General features: G+C 46.4%; 1 protein-coding gene across 1 annotated transcript in view; it reads left to right on the plus strand.

Annotated features, from left to right (window-relative positions):
- The window catches only part of RBP1 (retinol binding protein 1), a 40,800-nt gene extending 18,912 nt beyond the window's left edge, over nt 1-21,888 (plus strand). Inside the window, exons 3-4 of the mRNA XM_073673001.1 lie at nt 9,189-9,290; nt 21,660-21,888. Of these exons, the coding sequence (XP_073529102.1) occupies nt 9,189-9,290; nt 21,660-21,716 (159 nt within the window). The 3' untranslated portion in view covers nt 21,717-21,888. The remainder of the gene's footprint in view (nt 1-9,188; nt 9,291-21,659) is intronic.
- The last annotated feature ends 4,446 nt before the right edge of the window (nt 21,889-26,334 follow it).

Consider the following 26,334-nt stretch of genomic DNA (forward strand, 5'->3'; position numbering starts at 1 on the left):
CTGTCGGTGGCCGACGTCGGGTTTCGCGAACTCACTCAGCACCGCGATCAGGTTCCTAGTATCCTCAGCAGGCACAGCACTAGGGTCACAACTGTGAGGGATCCGGAGCTCTTTTACCGGTGCCCGGCTGAAGCACCTCTCAGGCCTCTGGATTTGGCCTGTCACGCGGGGTTTCTCAGGACGCAGGGAGCACGTCTGCTGCTTGGCGCCAAAGACCCCTCAGGTTTGGCGTGCTGGCCTCTTATCTCTCTCTATTCCTTCCTGGAAGTCACCTGATCGGGTCCAGCGTCTGAATCTGCCCTCCCTGCAACTTCCCTTGTATATTTTGGTTCCGCTTGAATGTCTCTGGCCAGTAGATGGCAGTCTCGCTCCATCCTTGAAACGTCATGTTGAAGTTCTTTTACAAGCTTTCTTGCTCGTTCTACATTCCTCCCTCCTTTTTGCTCGCCAGTCCTCGGGCGAGTGGACTCCTCGCAGAATTGATGTCTCCTTCCAGGCAGTGAAAGCTCAGACAGGAGTTGGGCACACTCCTGCGTTTTCTGTTGGATTCGAGGCCAGATAAACTCTTCCTGAGCATACCGGTTAGGAGGAATTCCGGCATTAGCCCGCTCAGTTCTGCGGGGCTCTTCTTGCGGAGGAGACTCCAGGAGATCCGAGGAATCAACTACTGGGGATTGCAAATCATTTCCTGACTCATTCTGACTTCCACTCGGGAGTGGCACCAACGGTTCTGACGGGTCCAACTGCATTGTGGCCCACCCTTCTTCATCCCCCAATGTTCCTGTATGTGGCACTTCAGCTAACACGTCTGAGGGCCCAGCCCCATTACAGACTTCTGCTTCAGAGGAGCAAGGTCGCAACATATTACGGTGCAACACCCTGGATGGCGCGGCGTCATCCCCTTCGGGCCTAACCTCGTAGACGGGGTTGTCTGGGTGAACCTTCTTCACCACCCGATATGGTATTGCCTCCCAACGATGGTCCAGCTTACTCCCAAATCGTTTAGCCCTCACCAGCACTCTGTCTCCTGGCTGAAGCGATCCACCTGTGGTCGGGGGCCGAACTGCATGCTCTACTTCCTGAAACTTCTGAGCAACCAGTCTTCTCACGGTATGGAGTCGACGCTGGTGTTCTCGAATCCAGGTACTTGGGCTACTGCCCGGACCGGGGTCTTCTGAGTCTAGCTCCAGTTCGGTGATTTCTCGGCCACTTCTTCCAAACAGCAACATGTAGGGGGTGTAGCCGGTGGTTGCATGAACTCGATTATTATACACCCACACCAGCTCGGACACGAATTCGGGCCACTTCATCTTTTTGTCCGCTTCCAGTGTTCGCAACATTTGCAACAGGGTTCGGTTAAAGCGCTCGCATGCACCGTTCCCTTGCTTGTGGTAGGGCGTTTTCTGGGAACGGTCGATCCCATAGATGCGGTATAGCTCATCTATCACTCGTCCTTGGAAGCAGGCCCCCTAGTCAGAATGTATTCGCTTCGGGCACCCATAAATCCGGATGAAATCTTGACAGATGGCCTTGGCTGCGGCTTTTGCCGTCTGATCTTTAGTGGGCGTCACTACTGCAAACTTAGTGAAGTGATCAGTCATGACTAAACAGTGTCCATAACCGTTGTATGAAGTTCCTACCATCAAGTAGTCAATCATCAAGACTTCCAAGGGGGCAGAAGTTCGGATGGTCTGAATGGGAGCTCTTTGCTCCGGGGGCTTGTTCAACTCACACTGGCGACATGTTCGGCAGACCCCCTCGACTTCTTGTCGCATTTGAGGCCAATACACCAGCCGTTGCAACCACCTGAAGGTCTTTTCTACTCCGAAGTGAGCACCTCTTCTATGAGCTTCTTGGGCTAGCTGTGTTACTAGCGCTCCTGGAACTACCACTTGCCAGGTAACATCAAACTCTCGAGGCAGCTGGATTCTTCGGCATAGCAAGCAGTCCTTCAGGAGGAGCCTCTCCCACTGGCCTAGGATTTGTAGGGTAGTTGGAAGTGAAGCGGCTCTGGTTTCCTGGTCAGGTCTCTGATTAAGGGCGACCCATTCTCTCAACTTTGCTAGCTCCGGGTCGGATTGCTGCAGATGTATCCATTCGTCTCTTGAACGGCCCAGAATCTGAGCGGGCCTCAGCTCCTCTCTTGTCTCTTGGGCGTCGACCACAGCAGCGGCCTTTGAGCTCCTCATCTCTGTCCTTCTTCGGCCCCGCCTGAGTGACCCGGGACAGGGCATCTGCATGTGTGTTCAGGGCCTTGGACCGATAGGCGATTTTATACTGGAATTTGGACATCCTTGCGACCCACCGCTGTTCTAATGTGCCCAGTTTGGCGTTCTCCAAGTGGGCCAAAGGGTTGTTATCTGTCCGCACTTGCACTTCTGACCCTGACAGGTACTCAGCAAATTTCTCGGTCATGGCCCACACCAGTGCCAGTAGCTCCAGCTTAAACGAACTGTAGTTGTCCGGATTCTTCTCCGTATCTCGGAGTGACCTGCTGGCATACGCGATCACTCACTCTTTCCCTCCTTGTACTTGAGCCAGCACTGCTCCCAGTCCATGCAAGCTTCCATCAGTGTACAACATGAAAGGCTGCGAAAAGTCAGCGTAGGCCAGAATCGGGGCATCTGTTCGCGCCATTTTCAATGCTCGGAATGCCTCTTCTTGTCGTGGGCCCCACTGAATGGGCTGCCGCTTGACTCCCCCCGGCTGTTCCTCTCAGCAATTCATTGAGCGGGATCGCAATCTTAGCGAAGTCTTTAATGAATCTGCGGTAGTATCCAGCAAGCCCCAGGAATGCCCTCAGTTCTCTTAGGTTGGCGGGCGTGGGCCACTTCTGCACGGCAGCTACTTTCTCCGCAGTGGGGTGCACCCCTGCACTGGACACAGTGTGCCCCAGATATTCAATTTCTCGTTTGAAGAGACGACACTTACGAGGCTTAATTTTCAGGCCGTGCCTTTGTAGCCGTTCTAACACTTGTTCCAGTCGGCGGAGATGATCCTCAAACGTTGTGGAATAGATAATTATATCGTCTAGATATATTAAAGTGGCTTCAAAGTTGAGGTCCCCCAAGCATCTCTCCATCAGCCGTTGGAAGGTTCCTGGCGCATTTGATAGTCCGAACGGCATTCGATTGAACTCAAACAGGCCCATAGGAAGAACAAAAGCTGTCTTCGGACGATCCTTCTCAGCTACTGGGACCTGCCAATAGCCACTGGCCAGGTCGAGGGAGGAGAAGAATTTGGCGCTCCCTAGTGCAGATAGAGACTCTTCGATTCGGGGGAGTGGATAGGAGTCCCGTACTGTACAGGCATTCAGCTTTCGATAGTCTACGCAGAATCTCAGGGTACCGTCCTTCTTTCGGACCAGCACGATCGGAGCCGCCCAGGGGCTCTGGCTTTCACGGATCACACCGTTCCGCAACATGTGGGCCAACAGCTCTTTCACCTCCTGGTACATTTGAGGCGGGATCTGCCGATATCTCTCTCGGATGGGAGCAGTATTTCCGGTGGGTATTTCGTGCTGAATGTCCCGAGTGCACCCGAAATCATCTTCATGCTGTGCAAACACTCCCTGATATCGCTGTAGAAGTTGTTTGATCTACCTTGCTTGTCCAGCAGAAAACTCAGTCAGGTTAGCTTCCATTTCTTCCAGGAGGTGGCGTCCAGCCAACGGTTCTCTTCCATGTTCCTGGCTATTGAGGGACACCTCTAGAGTCCATGGTTTTCCTTCCACAGGTGCCAGCCCTATAGCGTCAGCTCTAGTAAGGGCCTCCGGCATTACGCACACTCGCGCCACCTCTTGTCAGGGCAACAACTGTAAACTGGTGCCACTTAAATTGATGCAGCGCACGGGTACTCGGCCATGCCGCACGGTGGCCAGAGTTCAAGCAATCAGGAGTCCAGAGGGTGCTTCTTCTCCCTCCATTGGTTCAACTTCAATGTCCACGCCCTCTAAGGACACATGTGCCAGCACCGGCAAAGTGAGTACAGTCTGTCCCACCGGCAGTGTCATTGTAGCTTCGGGCGGTATCGATACCTTACCAAGGTACTGGGAGGTAGTGGGCAACTTTTGAATCTGACTGACCCGCACGAGGTGCTGAAACACTCTCTTGTTAGCTGGGTCTCGAATGGCGCGGGTCCAGTTGTTTTTGCTACAGCCCTCAGCCAGGAACTGTCCGACTTCTTTCAGCACATTCATGCCCAGGGTTACAATGGGCCCATCGCCTCCGGGCCCGGTGGTCAGTACGATCCCTTTTCGACCGAGGTCCTTTCCACATGCCCGCACGGACATCCATACTACTCCCGCTACTGGGATAGGTAGTTGATTAGCCGCCACCAGTTTGACAGTGGGTTCCCGGCAGGAACGAGCGACTTCAGGAAAGTGACTTTGGAAGTACGTCTCAGGCATAGTGCTCACTTGAGACCCGGTGTCCATAAAACAGCGGATCCGCTGCCCATTGAATTCAGCCCAGATAATGGGCCTCTCGGAGACAATGTCTTCAGAGCTCCCTCTTCTACTCTCTGAAGCTCGAGACCCCACGGTATGCTCCACAACCGTGGGGCATTTTAGTTTAACGGCTGTCCCCTCCTCCTCCTTTCTCGGTTGGGACAGTCTTTGGAGATATGCCCCCTACCTCCGCAGGTCCAGCACTCCGGTCCTCGTTCTGCCGATAGGTCGGGTACATGTCGTGCTGGGGCCGGATAGGAACGTCTTTCTCGTTCTGGTCTCCGTCCGCGTTGAGCAGTACGGTCCGTCGGCAAGGGGGCAGTAGGAGTCTTCCTAATAGAATTCAGCTCACCCCGAATGTCTCGAATTTCCTGACGTATTTCCCGTACCCAATCAGGCTCTTGGTTGGTGAATCCAGGAGCAATTGCCTCATGACTTCTAACTGTGGCTTTGAGAACAGGAACTTCTCTCTCCAGGACTCTAGCTTCAGCCCCTACCTCCAGGAAGCCCATATCAGGGCTCAATCGCAGCCGCTCCTTCAGGATCTGCCTCAGGGAAGGGTCTTTCAAGCCAGCAATCAGTTGGTCACGCAACACCTCATCCAATGGTCCCAGTCCTCGGTTCCCATCTCGAGTTTTCTTAGTGATATGGGCCGTCACTTCCTGTAATGCATTAACATACTGATTTACTGTCTCATTTTCCCCTTGGACCCGCTGAAACAACCATAAGGGCAAGTGTCCCAAATCTGTAGTGTCACCGTGCATGTCCTCTAGAATTTTTATCACTTTATCCACAGTGTCACGGTCCCCAGGTGGGCGGTACATCACAGTCTGTCGGTCCTCTCCATCAAGGGTTAGGAGGGCCAGCTCCGCCTGGGCTAGAGGGTCAAGGGGATACATACGTAGCATACTTCTCAGTCTTTCTGCCCAGTCCCAAAGTGACATGCCATCCCCTGTAAACTTGGGAAGATGGCTGAGCATAGCCCCCAGGGGTATAGGGCTCCGGCTGGACCCAGCCACAGACTGATCCGCCATCTCTGCGTCTAAATGTTGCATCCTGCCGACTACGCCAAATGTAATACAGGTGCCGGAATGCAACGCACAGAGACACAAGGCGAGAACAGTCAGAGATGATTGTAAACAGTTTTATACAACAGGTATTCTGAAACAACAAGGGATTAGCAACAAGGGTAATGAACAGTGGTTTGAAATATCAGCAAAATACGAAATTTCTCAAAGTAAGGCGCAGTCTCTTAAAATAAGGCGCAGTCTCTTAAAGTAAGGTGATGCCCTCAAGCATGAGAGACACCACACAAGTTCTTTAACCGTGAATTTGGCCCTAGCGGGGGTCACCGGTTATTCCCGCTAGGCCGTGAGTCTCTTTTCGGATGAATTCAATTAAATCACGTTGTGCTACTTTAGCCCCAACCGTTCCCCTCCCAACCTGAGTACTTAAACCCAATTGTCCCCGGTACCGTGGGTGAGCAGTGGAAGTGACGGCCCTGCTCACGTATGCAGCTCCTCTCTGCTTGGCCGTTGGAGGCAGTCTCTCGAGCCTTGTATAGGGGGGTCCAGGCCTCGTCTGTCGGTGGCCGACGTCGGGTTCCGCGAACTCACTCAGCACCGCGATCAGGTTCCTAGTATCCTCAGCAGGCACAGCACTAGGGTCACAACTGTGAGGGATCCGGAGCTCTTTTACCGGTGCCCGGCTGGAGCACCTCTCAGGCCTCTGGATTTGGCCTGTCACGCGGGGTTTCTCAGGATGCAGGGAGCATGTCTGCTCCTCTCTGCTGCTTGGCGCCAAAGACCCCTCAGGTTTGGCGCGCTGGCCTCTTATCTCTCTCAACTCCTTCCTGGAAGTCACCTGATCGGGTCCAGCGTCTGAATCTGCCCTCCCTGCAACATCCCTTGTATATTTTGGTTCCGCTTGAATGTCTCTGGCCAGTAGATGGCAGTCTCGCTCCATTCTTGAAACGTCATGTTGAAGTTCTTTTACAAGCTTTCTTGCTCGTTCTACACTTACACAGCCTGGAGGTGTGTTTGGGGTCATTGTCCTGTTGAAAAATAAATTATGGTCCAACTAAAAGCAAATCGGATGGAATAGCACGTTGCTGCAAGATGCTGTGGTAGCCATGCTGGTTCAGTATGCCTTCAATTTTGAATAAATCCCCAACAGTGTCACCAGCAAAGCACCCCCACAGCATCACACCACCTCCTCCATGCTTCACGGTGGGAACCAGGCATGTAGAGTCCATCCGTTCACCTTTTCTGCGTCGCACAAAGACAAGGTGGTTGGAACCAAAGATCTCAAATTTGGACTCATCAGACCAAAGCACAGATTTCCACTGGTCTAATGTCCATTCCTTGTGTTCTTTATCCCAAACAAGTCTCTTCTGCTTGTTGCCTGTCCTTAGCAGTGGTTTCCTAGCAGCTATTTTACCATGAAGGCCTGCTGCACAAAGTCTCCTCTTAACAGTTGTTGAAGAGATGTGTCTGCTGCTAGAACTCTGTGTGGCATTGACCTGGTCTCTAATCTGAGCTACTGTTAACCTGCGATTTCTGAGGCTGGTGACTCGGATAAACTTATCCTCAGAAGCAGAGGTGACTCTTGGTCTTCCTTTCCTGGGGCGGTTCTCATGTGAGCCAGTTTCTTTGTAGAGCTTGATGGTTTTTGCAACTGTACTTGGGGACACTTTTCAAAGTTTTTCCAATTGTTCGCACTGACTGACCTTCATTTCTTAAAGTAATGATGGCCATTCATTTTTCTTTACTTAGCTGCTTTTTTCTTGCCATAATACAAATTCTAACAGTCTATTCAGTAGAACTATCAGCTGTGTACCCACCTGACTTCTGCACAACACAACTGATGGTCCCAACCCCATTTATAAGGCAAGAAATCCCACTTATTAAACCTGACATGGCACACCTGTGAAGTGAAAACCATTTCCGGTGACTACCTCTTGAAGCTCATCAAGAGAATGCCAAGAGTGTGCAAAGCAGTCATCAAAGCAAAAGGTGGCTACTTTGAAGAACCTAGAATATAAGACATATTTTTAGTTGTTTCACACTTTTTTGTTAAGTATATAATTCCACATGTGTTAATTCATAGTTTTGATGCCTTCAGTGTGAATGTACAATTTTCATAGTCATGAAAATACAGAAAAATCTTTAAATGAGAAGGTGTGTCCAAACTTTTGGTCTGTACTGTATATTTTACACACACAACCCATTTTAAATTATATAATATATTCACACACACATGTGATAACCATTAACACATGTATAAGTGCATTAAACCTGTGTGTAAAACATTGATATGATCAATTGTCAAATAAATTTACAAATATTAGGCTATTGTAGTGATCATTGTAAGGGGTTGTCTAGGCATTGCATATTGATTTCCTTACCTTTTAGGATATTAGATTGATGGGGGTCTGATACCTGACACCCCAAAGATCAAATGTTATTAGCAGATGTAAACACTAAACAGAGCTGGACATCACTGCTCCATTGAATGTGTAGTGGCTGCTGCCAGGCACTGGAGATCGGCTCCTATTCCAGAGTATAGGAGCTAATAACAGCTGATTGGTGGGGGTGACTGATGTCGGCTGCCCCCCATTAATCAAATATTGATGACCTATCTGAAGAATAGATCATCAGTATTAAATGCCAGACAGCCAATTTAACAAAAAACCTTTAACATGTTCCACTGGCTCAGCTGCTTCTGGCTGAGCACAAGGAGATTTGTGTTGCTCCACCCTGTACTTTGCTTGTACATTGTATTATATATAACAGCATGATCAGTTTATACTGCGGTCTTTTTGAGCCATAGATGTAAAGATCTTTCCCTTAATGGGTGTAAAACAGATGGTGCAGAGGTTGTTTTCATGCTTGGGAATGATGAAGTCTGTGGTAAATCGACTCACTCAGCTGCTTAAAGAGGTAGTCACAGGAACATTTTCCGTTTAAGTTTTTAACTGGTTTATTAAAACCATACTGCATAAACCAGTCTAAAATTAGGTAAACAAACAAGGCCCCTAGCATACAGTACAGTCTGTGTTGCTGCGGGGATCCGCTTCGCTCAGGGGAACAAAAACAAGGTTCAGTTCTCTTTAACATGAGCACAGCTCTGGAGCTCTCATCTCCAGACACACCGAACAATGAATCAAAAGGTTCCACATTTACCTTCTGGACCCCACCTTGGGGTGAAGATATGGTGAACAGCCTCCCACTCACTCTTTAGCTGTTCACAAAAACGCAGCCCTTAATATGGCCAATTAACCCCTCTCAGCACTTAGTATGCTCGAGCACTTTCCAGGTTCATATCACTGAGGCTAACATCCTGAGTGACACACATCTCCCCTCCAGCATTTTACCAGTAACCTTCTCACAGGTCCTATGGCCCCTCCGCTACAAGAAGACACCTGTATTGTAATTTACACATGGTAAGAACTTCAGCCTGGTGAGATCAGGCCAATGTCTATAAGACATGACTGCTTTCTGTGCTTTGAGTCTGCAGACATCATGTATGAATTATGCAGCGGCACATATGCTTCCAATCCAAGTATATGAGTCATAGACTATTAAACCGTGAAGCATTGGATGACATCAGTGGAGCCTCCTGGTGGTACTGGCAGCGTAAACAGGCCTTGTTTCTACAGAATGGTCGTGTTATTGTGATTTATGTTGTATACTTCTACAAATCTATATGACTTGTAATTTCTTATATCCATTTTCTTTAGACAACAATCAATTGGGAAGGAGACAAGCTGGTGTGTGTACAGAAAGGAGAAAAGGAAGGACGTGGCTGGACACAGTGGGTGGAAGGAGATGAATTACACCTGGTACGGCCCCTTCATCCTGTGTATTACTGATGTAATATTACATTACCAGTATAACCATATACTGTAGGCTGCTTACCAAGCCCCCTGGTCTCTATTTCATGCACTGATGACCAGGAGCCCGCCAGTAACAAGTCTGCACATAAAGCCTTTATCTGTGCTCTGTGACACCCGGGCTCCATGCATTGTGAGCCACAGGGACTAAAAGGACTGATCTGCTTTAGTCTCCTCTTTTTAGAAAAGGTATATCCAATTTTGCTGTAAATTTAATTGATTGAAAGGGATTGTCTGGACTATAATATTGATTGCCTATCCTTAGAATAGGTCATCAATGTCTGGTCGGTGGGGGTGTGACACTCTGCATCCCCGCCCATCAGCTGTTCCCAGTGTCGGCAGTACCTGCAACTGCTCAGTTATAGATCTGTACAGCACAGCTCCGCCGACAGAATAGTGGCCACAGTCAGGTACTGCACATCTGCTCTCTATTTAATTCAATAGGTGATGGATGTGCAGTACGCGGCCACGGCCACTATTACATCAACGGAACTGTATAGCTCCATAACTGAGCAGTTCTGGACAACACAGGGAACAGCTGATGGACGGGGTGCCGGGTGTCCCAGACATTGATGACCTATCCTAAGTGTAGGCCATCAATATTAAAGTCTTGAACAACCTCTTTAAGATACAATATGAAGCAACTCTTACATAGTTATGAGTACAGATCTTCACCAGCTTAAGTCTACAGCTCCTAAACTGACCTATGTGTTTCTACGGTTACAGACTACAAACAAACCCAGAGTAGTCTGATCTTGTAGACATTTTCCCTTGTACTATACTTTTTACAAACACACATTTGATACAGTCAAATAGTAGGAGTTCAGAATAGACAATGTGACTACAGGACCAGACTACACAAGCAGCCTAGGTTTGCATGGGTGCTGTATACACAAAACGTTTAGACATTTTTAATATGATGTTCTTTTTAATCTCACTGGTGTGGCACGCCTTAGGAATTATCGCAGATCCACAATACTGGAGATTTACCTGAATTTTCTTTTTTAATCTGTATTTTCTCTCTAAAAGTGTACATAATAATAACAATAATAATATTATTATTCCATTGAGTCCATGGTGCTGTACTATCATATACAATGTTAGCCTCTTTGGTGTGCTGTAGATTGGTGGGGTCCAGGTCCTGAGACCCCACTGATTGTTCAAAAGACTTCACTGGAGAAAGCAGCTCAGCAGGCAGAAGTGCTCAGCTTCTCCGTCAGTGCGCCCTGAATGGTATATAGACCCATAAACTTTCTATGGGTCCGTCCACCGCTCTGGGGACCCTTTATGGATCCCTCCACCGCCCTGGGGACCCTTCATGGATCCCTCCACCGCCCTGGGGACCCTTCATGGATCCCTCCACCGCCCTGGGGACCCTTCATGGATCCCTCCACCGCCCTGGGGACCCTTCATGGATCCCTCCACCGCCCTGGGGACCCTTCATGGATCCCTCCACCGCCCTGGGGACCCTTCATGGATCCCTCCACCGCCCTGGGGACCCTTCATGGATCCCTCCACCGCCCTGGGGACCCTTTATGGATCCCTCCACCGCCCTGGGGACCCTTTATGGATCCCTCCACCGCCCTGGGGACCCTTTATGGATCCCTCCACCGCCCTGGGGACCCTTTATGGATCCCTCCACCGTTCTGTGCTCTTTTGCAGGAGCTAAGCACTCCTGCTTGCTGAGCTGCTCTCTCCTGAATAGTCTTTATTGAGCAACCTCCACTGATCTACAGCACATTGAAGGGGGTATTGTGTATATGTGTGTGTGTGTGTGTGTGTATATATATATATTACACTTTAACTGGTACATTTCTTCTCTGATCCCAGCATACAGTTCCAATTAGTCTTCATTTTGAGTATGATTACTTTTATTTTGCCTCTATTTATATCACATATGGAAGTAGATGACCCATTTGAGAATGATTAAGGCTTCTTTTTCACATTTGACAGAAGTTAAACCCTCCAGATGAAAGCTTTTGATTGGGCATGAGCAATGTTCACCCAACTTGCTTCCAACACAAAGACGCTATTCTTCCATCTCTCTGCTGTTCCGTACATGCAGCTTCTATTCCAAGATATCTTCTTTCATGTTTCCCTCGTCTTTTGAATTCTTTAACAAAACCACATAGATCTCTGCAGCAAAAATAAGTGTGTGTTTGCCTGAGTATTCAGAAGGAGAAGTGGTAGAATGAGTCATTCCTTTGTCAGCCTAGGCTTTGGTCTATCAATTTTTCTTTTAGTTGAAAGAATCTTTCAAATAAAAACAAAGTGAATTTAAAAATAAATTTTGGTAGTCGTCTTGCTTCATGTTGAGGAAAATGAAGAGCGCCCTTAGACCATGAGAAGGTTACATACTGACAGAGCAAAGTCAAGATTGCTGTTGCTTCAGAAAAGGAAGCAAGAACTGCACATAGGAGACATTACAGCATTAAGCAGGCAGTGTCCAATGAAACCTGTGTGACTCACGCTGGAAGCCCTACCCTGGGAGATGGGGACTCGGAGACGGGTCCTAAGTTGTTGATGGGGGGTGCAGCCGTGGCCCGGACCCGCTCCGTGCCCAGGGCCGTCACACTAAAAAAAGGGTTGGTATGGGCTTGTCCGGGTTGAGTGGCTGATCTCGACTACGCCACCTGTGGCACCTGGTGAAGGCCACCAGCGCCGCTGCAGTCCGCTGAGGCATGGTGTTATGGCGGCCGTAGTTACTACTCCCCACAGGCGGAGCAGGGCCTCAGGGCAGAGGGACAGCATGGAGGGGGTAGTAGTCCGGGAGGTCTGGTGCCGCGTAATGTGGTGTAATGAAGAATAAAGAGTCCGGAGGCCATAGGGGTTAACTTCCAGGGTTTTTACTCACGTTGTAGAGTACAGCTGCAAGGCTTCTCCCTCCTCCTCGCGGAGTTCTGCGGTCACCAGAGAAGGGGGCGTCCGACAACCTCCGAGTAAGTCCAGTGTTCAATCAGGACCCCGCACCAGAGTGTTCCTAGACTACAGACTGGGTCCTCTTTCCTGTCTGTATGTGTGTGTGTGTGTGTGTGTGTGTGTAGATAGGCCGGGTCTCCCTCTGAACTCCTCTCAGAAAAAGGGTACGGGTGGCAGCTCCACTCCTTCCGTTACCCGGTGGGATCCTCAGGGCCTACCGGACTTTCCTCACCAGGACATCGAGTAGCAAGGTCGGGTGTCGGGGGGCCGGTACCCCTCTTGCAGCCGGAATCCCTCTGAATATATCAGATTGGCGAGGACAGGTGGCATATACCGCTCCGTCTGCATCCTTCCTGGGACCCATTTGCGGTGGAGCTACACTCCTGAGCTCCGGGCCTTCTTGGTCATGGTCCCTGACCGGGTTGAGACATCCATTATCTGCAACCTGCCCCTTGACCCAAGGCCAAGGTACGAGGGCTGTGTCTCCATCCGATGCAGGCCCACACAGGATCCGCGTTCAGGGTAGGAGGTCACAGTAGAACGGTCAAAGAACCATCATGGGTCAGACTGAAGGACGGGCTGGCTGACAGAAAGGACCGACAGTAAAAGACTCGACCATGAACCAAGATGGCTGTGTATTAAATATGAAATTTAAAGTGTCACTAAAATGTGAGTCCTCCTCCACCCTCACCCACTAAATGGTTCCCCTATCTCTTGGTTCCCCAGTCTCCCGGTAACCAGGAGGGCAGCACCTAGTGCATTCTAGCCCCCTCTGGTGGGAGAAGTGTGGTGTTGGATGTGAAGGAAGGGTCCTGACCATCGCACTGTTCTTACCTCAGAGGAGGAACACCACACTCCATTAAAGAAGTGCAGCATCCCTGTGGCGGTCGAACCCTCAGGGGCGCCACAAACCCACTATGTTAAAGAATCCCTTCCATAAAGTGTTTTGTCCCCTAAACCTGTATATATGTGTATGCAATGTAATGTTTGAATGCTCACCCACCGCTGTCTTCTCCAGGATCCAGCGCCGTTCAGCTCCTCTTGTCATTGACGTCACTAGTCTTGAGACTCTCCGGATCACTGTATGCTCTGCGTGAGCCAGAAGTTTCTTTTACAATGTAAGTTAATGGTACCTCATTATGACGTTCCATAGACTTACATTGTAAAAGCGACTTCTCGGTCATGCAGAGTACAGTGTGATTGGGAGAGTCTGAGGAGCGGTGACGTCACTGAAAAGAGGAGAAGACCGCGGTAGGCGAATATATTAATACACTCACACTATACTACATTAAGGTATACACAGAGTTAGTGAAAGAACGGGAGGGCTCCTTTAAAGTCGCTCTATAATGTAGAAGAAATGCGGCATAATTTAGGCAGGATGGAAAAACTATAACATTACTCCCACTAGCATTCATTTAAGATGTGGAGGGAGTAGTCACCAAAGCTAAGAAAAACAGTAAGCCCCTTTCAGAAGTTGGCTGATGCCAACACACCGGACATGAAGTTTATGAATCCGCTGGTGGAGGGTCGTGTGACCAGAACAGTCCATTAGCTCCTCCAATAGAAAATAAGCTTTTACCTGGGAGATGTTTTTTACAATTTGAGGCGGCTGAAGAACAGGTCCCATGCTCCTCCACCAGCGGCCATTTTATGGATGGAAGTGATGGACCATGTGTGAGGAAAGCAGCACTAACAAGAGACAGTGCCCGACATTTACCTGAGAATCTGTCATAAAAATGAAGCCCCGTGTATCTCTCTCTCTCTCGCACACATGCACACGCGCACGCAAAAACAATTTGAATAGCTGAATTAACTGATTAAAGATTTGACCATGTGTTGAAGCTAGTGTTTAACCCTAGAACTCATGACCATAAAAATCTACATTTTCACATACCTGGGGCCTTTTAGGCCCGTGTGTAAATAACATGGAATAACTCAAACAAAAATGACAAAACTACTGTATATACCTGAGGAATACCTAGAGTTTCAAAATTCTAACTAAAGTAATCTCGCAGAAAATAGAAAACAATTAACAGGGCGGGCCTGCGAGGCCCCAGGTATGCTTTCTAGGGTTAATGCTGTTTGCTTTGGTACCAAGTTCATAACTGGTGCCACTAGTGCACAATACCATCTAACATTATGGATTGTTGGGAGCCACAAGCAGAAAGCACAGGGACAGGACACCGGCCCCATCAGTCAATGCCTCCGTTATGCAATCACAGGCACATGCGTCATTCCGCAGTAGCCGGGGTTGGCCAGAGAAGGCCAGGTCTGTGTAGCAGCATGGGAATTAGGAAAGGTGAAAATTGTAAGGGAGCACAGTGGAAATTACTATTTATTCCAGGGGCACAAGCACAGAGGCCTTTTTTTACTTTAATGGGGGGAGAAGAGGGGGTTACAGTGGCAGGTAATATGGTATTATTTATTTTTATTACAGGCAGCACAGTGAGTAGCTCTCTGTTCAGGGCATAGTGTGTGTGTGTGTGTGTGTGTGTGTGTGGCAGAATCCTATTCATGGGCACAATGTGTGCCAGTTACAGGGATAGTAAAGAGGATGAGGATCTAAACATATCGGGGCACCAATCTCTGCAGATATAAGATATAGGTGGAAGAAGTTGTCGTGGTGGTCTGGGCCAAACCAAGAAAAAAAAGGAAAGAAAACCACTCCAATGAGAGAAAACGTTACCTGTATGTCACTGAATGCAATTGATTATTTTCCCTTTGCAACTGTAGACACTTGTAAGGTCCACAATAAGAGGCCATTACGCTGCTGGCATCCCACAGCCAAGTAGGGATGCTGTGGCACTCCAACCACTGGTTGGTGAACATTGAATTAGACATTGATGGAAAATACTATAAATATTTCATTATTGTACCACATTTTACTTCTCATCAACCTCAAAAATCCCCAACCTGTTAACTATTCTACAAAGGTGTCTAGCTCTCAGGCCAATATCGGTTGTTCAAAAATCGAAAGACTGAACGTCACTTCCAAGCAGAACAGGTGCATACTAAGAATAGCCATTTCCATATACAACTAACAAAGTTGCACTCTGTAACTCTATAGCATGTAAACATGAAATATATGAAATTGGAATTGCATTACTCCTCTAGAAAATAGGAAATAACGAAAATACTTGGCGCATAAATTGGCCAATTCATGTATGCCTAGTAGCCACGACAAGGTGATCTTCTTTGCTGGGAGCCTATCTAATGTGTTTCCTCTCTTGGGCTGATACCCATATAAATATAGGCTATGTAGGACCCTGCTGTGATTAAAATCGCCATAGACTGATGGGTGGAGTGCTCGGCCAGAGAGCCAATGTATACAAATATCAAAAGACTCAACGCCACTTCCAAACAGAACAAGTGTGAACAGGTGCATAGTAAGAGTAGCCACCTCCATATTTTTTTTTAAATCAGATATTTTTTTATTAAAAGACTTTTTATAACATTATACATAAACAACAGTGAAGCATCACTAAACTAGCAGTGCCTCTCAAGACCCACCCGTTCCCCTTCCCCCCACCCATAACAGCCCCAAGAACCATATGGCAAAAAACAAATTTTGTTACAAACCGTATACCATCATAAAGCTTATCCGACTGTTAAAGCATTACTAGTTTGATCCATGGGTACAGAGCTTAGTATCTGATAATCAGTAATTAGTTATACAGAACATGAGAGACCACAACATTTTAAATTCAAGTGATATTTAAAATAGACATAATATGATAACCATGAAACATATTCCATTTACCCCAGATTTTATCGAATTTACGTATAGCCTTCCGCTTTTTGTACACTCCCTCTTCTAATCTCAATAAAAGGCGCATTCTATCCAAAAATTCCTGGAGCCTGAGAGGGGAGGGATCCAACCAATGTGCAGCTATAAGCTTTCTGACCTGGTATAGAGTCCTCTTAACAGCTATTATTTCATCCTCTTCACATCCTATTATTTCTACAAGGCCTAATACACACACTTTAGAATATAGGGGTAAATTACACTCAAACACATCATTAATGTATTGCACACACTCATTCCAGAATACAGCGACCCTTCTACACGTCCACATCATATGCATAAGATCTGCTCCTTCCTCTCCACATTTTGGACACGCACTGTCATTCCTTGCCCCAATGCGCTGTAGAAATTTGGGGGTTCTATATACCCTATGTAATAAATACAACTGTGAAAGTCTATGTGCCTCACATGTAGATAGAATCGGAACGCTCCCCACCACATCTTCCCACTCCTCTGAGGATATAGTATCAATGTCGCGTTCCCACCTCTCCTTAACATTTAAGGGTCTGTCCCACTGAAATTGCTGCATAAGTATCCCGTAAATTCTGGAAATCGATCCCTTCCCACCTCTATGGCATAATAATGTGTTAAACAGTAGATGATGTTGGATTTTACTTTGCATATGTCGCGGCTGTATAAACCATGCATGCCTCAATTGGAGATAAAAATATAAACTAGTTTGTGGAATACAATATTCTTCTTTTATCTGTTGGAACGATTTAAATATTTCCCCCTCTAATATTTGCGCCACATTAGTTATTCCCAATTTTTCCCATATTCCAAATCCTTTCAGGTTATGGATCTCTGGAAGGCCCGCATTATGCCACAGCGGAGTAAACTGGGTAAAGCCTTTTATTCCCAACAACAATTTGATTTTCTGCCACGTTTTCCCCATAAGTGTTAGGGTCGGGAGGTGTCTCCTAGCATCCCACCCCGAGATTCCTGTTTCTAGAAAGGAGGTAATTGGCAGATTGTGTGATAATAGACGTATCAGTTTATCTAGGTTCCCCTGGATTAACCAGAGCTGTTGCATTTGAGAAGCTAGAAAATATATCCATGGATTAGGTGCGGCTAGTCCCCCCTGATCTTTGGGCCTTTGAAGTGTATCCAAGCTGATTCTGGCCACCCCTTTTTTCCAGATCAATTCCCGAAACAGTGCCTGAAATTTATAAAATATTCTCATGGGGATCCAAACCGGTGAATTATGAAGGATATATAATAATTGGGGCATTAACACCATTTTAATTAAGTTAGTTCGACCTACCATTGATAGGGGAAGTTTGCTCCAAGTATTGGCCTTTTGTTGAAATTTAGTAAGCAGTTCAAGTAAATTTAAAGAAATATAGTCTCCGATAGAGTGACCGCATCTAACTCCGAGATATTTAAATTCTCGCACCACCTTCAAGCAAGTACTCCCTACCCTAGTATTCTGAGACAAACCATCAACCGGCATAAGAACTGATTTGTCCCAATTAATCCGTAAGCCGGAATGATCTCCAAACTCCCTTATTAAATTCATAGCTGTCGTCAGAGATTGCTCCGTGTCACCCAAAAACAACAGAAGGTCGTCAGCATATAGGGCCACCCGCTCCTCCAGTGTTTTGTAGCGGAAACCCTGAATTTCACTGCTGGAACGAAGCTTAACAGCCAATGGCTCAACAGCCAGGGCGAACAGTAGGGGAGACAACGGGCAGCCTTGACGCGTGCCCCTGCCCATTTCGATGCTACCAGAAAGACTACCATTAATTCTAATCCGAGCTAGCGGATTGTTATATAGAAGCCGTACCCAGGCCCGAAATCCAGTACCGAACCCCATTTTTCGCAAAACAGCCCATAAATACTCCCATTCGACACTATCAAAAGCCTTAGCGGCATCAAGTGATAGTACTGCCCTACCACCCGTATTTTGTGACTGCATTTGTAGATTAAGAAAAAGCCGACGCAAGTTAATTGCCGTCGACTTGGCCGGTATAAACCCAGTTTGGTCTTCTGCAACCAGATGTGTAATAACCGCCACCAATCTGGTAGCCAAGACCTTAGCTAAAATTTTAACATCTACCGAGAGTAAGGATATTGGCCTATATGATTCGGGGTTTAGTGCATCCTTTCCAGGTCTTGGCAAAAGAACTATGTTAGCCTCCCTCATTGAAGTCGGCAAGGCCCCCCCCTCCCTCGCTTCCTTAAACACTTCCAGTAACCTGGGAAGTAAAACCCCCCCAGCCTCCTTATAAATTTCCACGGGGATCCCGTCAGCACCAGGGGCTTTGTTATTTTGAAAATCTTTTAAAGCTTCCTGCATCTCCTCCAGTGTAATTGGTGCATCTAGTTGCTCTCTCTGGCTATCTGTTAGGCATGGTATTTGCATATCATGAAGGTATAGATCTATGTCCCTTTGCGCCTTAGTCAGTTTGGAAGCATATAATTGTCTATAGAACTGAAAAAATTCTTCCATTATATCCTTTGAATCAGTAATTACCACACCCTTAGTATCCCTGATAGCTGCAATCATAGGAGCCCCAGTTTGGGCCTTAGCTATAGTGGCCAGCAAGTGCCCTGCACTCTCTCCCTCCACATAAAACTGTTGTTTAAGAAAGAATCGTTTATGTTCTGCTTGTTTCAATATATGGTCATTTAGTGTATCCTGTGCCCGTATCCAGTGTTCCCTATTCTCTATGATTGGAGACTCAACATACCTCAGTTCCAATATGTCTACTTCCCTCCGCAACTCCTGAGTACGAGCCCTATTTTTGGATTTGATCACGGAAATTTCCTTAATCAGGATCCCCCTTAAGAACTCCTTCATGGCTTCCCATACCATATCTAAAGGAGCAGAGCCTATATTGTCTCTAAAGAAATGAGCCAATTTACCTGCTAAATCTAACTGTTCCCCGAATACGTCCAGCCAGTAGGGATTAAACCTCCACAGTGCCCTTCTGTTTATGATGCCAGGATCTATCCCCAGAACAACCAATAATGGAGAATGATCAGATAACAATCTTGTGCAGTATTCTACTTTAGTGACTAGAGGGACCAGATGACTATTTCCCAGAGCCAGGTCAATTCTGGACAGAGAGGAATAGGATGCTGAATAACACGAATACTGTTTAACATTAGGGAAACGAACCCGCCACACATCCACCAGATTGATTTCCTGTAGGACCCTTGCCAACGATGTCTCTTGAGCAGCCCCTCCCCCCACATTACCCCTATACTTATCAAGCTCAGCGTGTAGATACATATTAAAATCACCGATAACTAACAGGGGTATAGTAGCAAATTCCATTATCCACGGGAATAGTTGTCGCAGAGTCTGTATAGAGAAAGGTGGAGGAACATATAGAGCAATTAGGCAAATTCTAAGTCCAGCCACTCTGCCCACTAGACATACATACCTACCCTCTCTGTCACAAATACTTCTTTCACATTCAAAGGGTAAATTCGGATGAATCAATATACTAACTCCTCTAGAGTATGTACTATGTATAGAGTGATAGGCCGGCCCCATCCAAAGCTTGCTCAGTGCTGCAACGGCCTCCGTATTGCAATGCGTCTCTTGCAGACAGATTATCGACTCCCGATATTCCTTAAGATATTTAAGTGCCGCAAATCTTTTGCTGTGATCTCCCATACCTCTAATATTCCAGGATACTACATTAATCTGCTTAACCATGTTTTAACGATTGAAGATGAACTGTCACATGCCCCCCTCTGTACCCACACATGTGTCTGATCATCAAGATTATGGTATTGTAATAATACACAGTCTGCACCAATCAAAGTAAATTCTGTTCTTTTACCCCCCCCTCACTACCTCATTTAACATCCCCCCCCCCCCCCTTGATCAAATGAATACCAACAGCCGTAACATGAAGTCTGGTGTTTAGCCTCATGCAGCCTAGTAGGCCTTAAGCACACGAGGCGCCGCAGCATGAGTTGCATCACAGACTCCCTCATTCCCCCCCACACAACGTTCCCAGAACATTCAAACGGCAGAGTGTCTTAACCCTGTCTATACATTGTGGGTGAAACCAGCACCTCAACAACCATATAAGTATATTGGCCTGCCCGAGGTATATATGAGAGCCAGGTTATGAACAGTATATAATAACTGTAAAATAATAATCATAACATTTATAAACAGATTCATTAGCCAACAGCGGAGTATTATCCACTAGAATTCAAATTTCTTGAATTATTATATTATAATCTGTCAACAATCTTCTCAAAATTGGTGTCAGCCCGCCTGGATTTGTCTCTCTTTTAAGTCCATCCACTTTGCAGCCTCCTTTGGTGAATCAAAGAAATGAGTTTCACCCAGTGCTGTGACCCGCAGCCGTGCAGGATATAGCATTGCATAGGGTACTTGCAGTGCTCTCAGTCTGCGCTTGATATCTTGAAATTGGGTGCGTCTCCTTTGAACCTCCACAGAAAAATCAGGATAAAAGGACACTCTCGCCCCCTCTATACATAAGTCATTAGCAGACTGCGCCAATTGTAGGATTTTTATCTCTGTCACGAAAATGCAGCATTTTGATTAGAACTGTACGCGGCATTGCCCCAGGCGGCGGAGGTCTGGTGGGGACCCTGTGCCCTCTCAATAGCGAACATTCTAGAGAATTTATCCTTTCCAAAGGATTGCAGCAGCCATTTCTCAAAAAACTCCACCACCTCCCTGCCCTCCGCCTTCTCAGGCACACCCACAATACGCACGTTATTTCTTCTCAGACGATTTTCAAGATCATCCGCTTTATTGAGTAAATAGTTAATAGTCAGTAGCTGTTTTAAGCGTTTTAGTCATAGGAGACACAGTATCCTCCAAATCCCCCACTCTGCCTTCTGTTGCAGTGAGGCGCTCCCTCATTTTCTGCATGTCATGGCGTATATGAGATATGTCCACTTTCACAGACCCTATGTGTTCAGTAAGATCTGCCTTACTATGTGAGATGGCCAGCAGCACGTCTTTTAAAGTAGGCTCATCATCCTTGGCCAGTGAGTCAGCACCACTGGTAACCTGAGCCTCTCTGCTGGGGGGAGTTGTTGTTTTAGCAGCCTGCACATTCCTCTCATGTGTCTCCCCCCGCTGCCCTCTCCACATCCCCTTCAGTTACCGTGCTCTTCCGGTGCACATTCCGGTCGGGTGTAAGCTCCTCAGCTCCTCCGCCATGCGCATATTTGGAGAGCCTGTTCACCACCTCCATGCGCTTCTCCCGCTGTCTTGGAGTTTCAGTTCCCGCCTCAGAGGCCACGGCCACGGCTCCATTTTGGCCCTCGTGCTGTGATGAGCCAGCCACCTGCCTCTGCTTGCTATCTCGCCGGGTCATCCCGTTCTGCACCACCGACTGCTCCCCCGCACTCCTGAGACCCCAGGCCACCTGGTGAGATCTTTTAGAAGCAATGATTCCCTCGGGCAGGAAGGATTATAGGACAGGGTTATAGGAGCTCTTCTGCCTCACGTCTTCTCACATGCCCGGCCAGGCCACGCCCCCCAGCCACCTCCATATTTAACTTATCAGTTGTTCATTGATTTCCTTCGATTAACTTTATCTCTTGTCCTGATCCTTATAACTATGGTTTTTTTTTTATTTTTCTCCTAGGAGATGCGTGTTGGAGATATAGCCTGCAAACAAGTGTTTAAGAAATTTCATCAGTGACGCCGACTCTGAGAAAGAAACAGTCAGCAACCTAGAAAAACCTTAGAAAGCTCCTTCTCATCCCCCAGCAATATTTGTCCTTTTAACCATGTTATTTTAGGCTCAGATTTTCTGTGATTTTTCTTTTACAATGTGATGTTAGGTACTTTAATAAAACCTTAGCCTGACTTTATATTGTGTCAGTCGTTAAATTGACTCCTCATCTACATATATAGAAAAGTTGAAAAATAACTCGCTGCCATGACTGTTCAAAAGCTGTATAGTTTTCCTTCTACTACAACTCACAATGCATGTCCTTCTAGACACCAGCTATGACAAGAGAAATAACAGCCGTAGAACCTTTTATTCCTAAGGCCCTGTTCACACAGAACTTTCTGTAGTGTGTTTGTCTGTTCCGTTCAAACACCCCTAAAAATTGAATTCTGACGAGCCCTCGATGGAGTTGTAGACTGCAATTATATGAACGATGTTTAAATTGCCTATTTATTTTCTTTTTGAATTGAAAGTGTCTGTTTATTCAGATGGTCACAGAAACATAGCTGACCACATTTCTGTACCTTTCTAGACAGACGGACCCTTTCAGAAAAAAAAAACACTTTTGAACTCACTGCAGCCTATGGTGTCTACTCTGCTTCTCTTGGTTCAGTATGTGACTTGCTGTGGGTTATATTAATATGCATTTATCATTCAATAAAAAAAAATGCTTAAAAATTCGTGCCCATAGTAACACCACTGAAATAAATGATTTTAACAACAGTATGTCTACTTCTAAAGACCATTTTACAGTTTAAAATCGGATTAATGGGAAGTTGCCGTTACACTTTTACATATAGAAGTAGTGACATTGTGACCTGTCATAAAGAATCTGGCAAATAAGCCATATACAAATAAAGCTGGCAGTGCACTGGGGAGTGTCTATGTACTTGGACTGCTTTTTCCTCCATCCCCTGTGCACTTGCAGCTTGTGTCTTCAACACTGGATTTCTTTTGACCGCCACATTGGATCTCTAAAAAATGGAACCATACCACTACTTCCACATGTAAAAATGTGTTGGTAGGCTTTTCTCATCAATCACTTATGCACATTATTTCTCCATTTACTTTAAGACCCTTGCTCCCATGTTCAGTGTGAGGTTCCATAAGTCAGCCCCCCACTGACCATACTTTTATCATCTTGCCTGTGGAGATGTGATAATGAGATGATATAAATATATATATCTTTTTCATTTGCTTAAAAAATAGCTTTTTAAGTAATTACTCTCTTTGAGTTACATCATGTATTTCAGTAAAGAACTTCAAGAACTACATCCACACTTCTACAAAATGAGCTGAAATCTCCCAGCATTTTCTTGCTTATACAGTTGAATTAGTGAAGTGGTCTGCACTAATTCAGCTAAATACATTTTTCTAAAAGCATAGTGCCTACAGTGAAACATGGTGGCAGTGTCCTTATGTGGGGCTGCATGAGTGTCGGGAGCTACATTTCATTGATGGTATCGTGAATTCACAGATGTTCTGCACTATATTGAAAGAGAAGATGCTACCATCACTTCATGTCCTTTGTAGACGTGCACTATTCCAACATCACAAAAAAACACACACATAAGGCCACTGTCGCATTTCTGAAAAAGAATAAAGTGAAAGTGATTCAGTGGCTAAGTGTCTCCGGATCTGAACCCAATCGAACACCTATGGGGAATTCTGAAGAGACAAGTTGTCATCACTCTCCATCCAGAATCCAGGCTCTACAAGAGGTTATTCTTGAAGAATGGAAAAAGATAATGTTACAATATATCACCAACTTCTTCATTCCATGCCTAGAAGACTTGGTGTTGTCCTTAAAAATCATATAGGTCATATAAAATACTAGATGTAGTAGTTTTTGATGTGGAATGTATTCCTTTTGCATCAACTAACAGTAAAACTGAAAATTTTGTAATTAAAGTTATATTGTTAACCTTAATTTCATGTTATGGGTTAAAAAAATATTCTATGACACACAATCCTTTCAAAATTTGGGAAATTATTTATAATTATTATGCTGTATATTATATATATATATATTTTTAACCGATTGTTGATTTTGAGTGCCCCATACCCATTCTTCTAGGTACAGAACTATTCAGAGGGACAGTTAATCCTCTATACCTCCCTGAAACTGTGGCGATGTTCACTTACAATAAGAACAATTTTGAAGTGGCGCATGGGATTTCTTCGTAAAGAAAGATGGGTCTTTGAGAATGTGCATATGTGGCACCCCAGGGGTCTGGTTTCCACAGTAACAAGCAATGTTATGTCTGAGAGCAGGTGGGAGGTCTCTTGGTCAGGGATCCTGTGCATGCCACACCTCCTGCCCAGTCCTGGGAGGGGAAGAACTTCCCCTGTATAAACCTGGGGCTGAGGCAGGGTTAGAGAGTTCAGAGGGAGAGTTCAGCCAGGAGGGCTGACAGGGAGCTGTGGCTCCGGCTGGGCCCAGCTCCTGGGCCATGCCAGAAGTAGAGAAGAGAAGCAGCATAGGAAGAAACAACAGGAGCTCTGTGGGAGCAGTGTTACAAAGAGTCAGGGGCTGGCAGCTGCAGAGCTCGCCCTGACTGAGAAGATTTCTTACCGGACCCGGAGTCCGAGGCTGTGGGGACTAACTCCTACCCAGCAGCAGAATCCGTCAGGCAGGGGATTTCAGGTCCTCTGGCCAAGAAACCCGAAGGCACGGTCACACGCATGGGACCAGCACCGCCGTCGTGGAGCGGAAGCTACTAGAAGGCCCCGAGTCACCGGCCATACGGGTGAGCACCACACGGTACACTCAGGGACGTGGGCTACTTATACTCGCTTCTAGCAAGGTAGCCAGAAGAGTATCGTTAGTTTGGGAGGCCTACAACTCCGCCTGGCCAGGGGAGATCCCATCTGCTCAAGGACTGACCAGGCCCCAATCACTAGCCAGTACTCCGGGAGGGTCTATCGTTGTCACCAGTAAAGACCCTGAACTACACCGTACCGTCTCCGAGTGGTTCCTGCTACCCCCATCATCCACATCTGCTGCCCTGAGGCCATACCCCTCCCGTTGGGGGTTATACCATCTACGCTGCACCTTCCATCCACCGGCCTCAGCGGACTGTCCTGCAGCGGCAGCTCCATAGCTGCATTCAACGGGTGGCGTAGTCGTACAACATCTACCGCTGATACATCGCCGCTCAGTTTGACTCCCTGGGCACGGACCGGGTCACCGCCACGAGACTACAACCCTCAAGAGATCCGGCTCCGGGTAAGCTCCCGCGTGCGCAACGCAGCGCGACACAGGCCCAGGGGCGCGTCACATAGACTATAGAGGTCTGAATAAAATCCTGCTGAAAGACTGTTATCCATTGCACCTCGTCTCAAAACTATTTAATGGGAATAAAGTTACATCTGGCTAGAATTTATAACCTAATCCGCATTAAAGACTGTAACGAATGGAAGACTGTATTCACCACCCATGAAGACATTATGAATATCTCTTCATGCCTTTCAGATTGTGCAATGCACCCGCTGTGACCCAACAATTTTAATGAAATCTTTCATGGTGTCTTGTACAAGTATTTCTTGGTCAGTCTGGATGACATATTTTTCTTCTCCAGAAAACTAGACTCGTATTGTCATCAAATCCAATCTGTTTTGAAGAGATTGCAACAAAAACATCTCTATAACAAGCTAGAAAAATGTCTGAGCCATGAACAGTCGATTCTCTGTTACATCATCTCTTCTGGAGGTCTGCGCTTGTACCCAGAGAAAAATTCAGCTATGCTGGAAAGGCCACAACTAGAAATGAGCAGATCAGGCAAAACTCAAATTTGATTATCCCAGGTCTTACGCTCGTATGCGAAGAACTTTTAAAGTGCGAGTGGCAGTGACGAGAAGATGTGACAAGGGCTGGACAAGTGACTGTGAGGAGCAGAGGGGCCGGAGAAATTAGCAGAGAGGTGAGTTTAACATTTTTTTTTATATTTTCTAACCTTTTGTTGATCTTTCATGGTTCAGAAAAATGGCAGTCAATGACCACCATTTCGCTGAATCCACTCAAAAGCAAATTACAACAAAATCTGCATTTTGAAGAATTCTGATTTTTGAAAAATTTGAGAAGAATTAAACTCTACTTGAATAAATTTGCTCATCTCTAGCCACAATCCACAATCCATCTGTCTTAAAGCCCTCAAACGACTCCTTGGCTTTTCAAACTACTACCGCCAGTTTATTAAAATGTACTTCCAAGTGCTAGCTCCTCCATCACTTGGAAGGGCGTTAATATTCGGAACTGGTCATATTTTGCAGTTCAAGTTTTAAAGCCACTTAAATCTTCTGTCCCTACTGCTTCTGTTCTACACCACCCTGATGTTCATATGCCATTTTCCCTACACGTGGATACCTCTCCTATTGCTTTAGGTGTAGTTCTATCACAAAATCCTTTAGAAATTAAAAATTGTCCCCGCTGTTTCTTCACCAAGAAATTCTCTCTGGCAGAAAAGACTTACTTCATTGGTAACCGTGAGGTCTTATACATAAATTTGGCTCTAGAGGAATAACATCCTCTACTGGAAGGAGAATATCTATATGTACCATAAAAACCAGGAGTATCTTCGTTTGC

The sequence above is a fragment of the Phyllobates terribilis genome, unplaced genomic scaffold (assembly GCF_046119375.1).
Source record: "Phyllobates terribilis strain yellow unplaced genomic scaffold, ASM4611937v1 Scaffold_3__8_contigs__length_932513732, whole genome shotgun sequence".
Lineage (NCBI taxonomy): Eukaryota > Metazoa > Chordata > Amphibia > Anura > Dendrobatidae > Phyllobates > Phyllobates terribilis.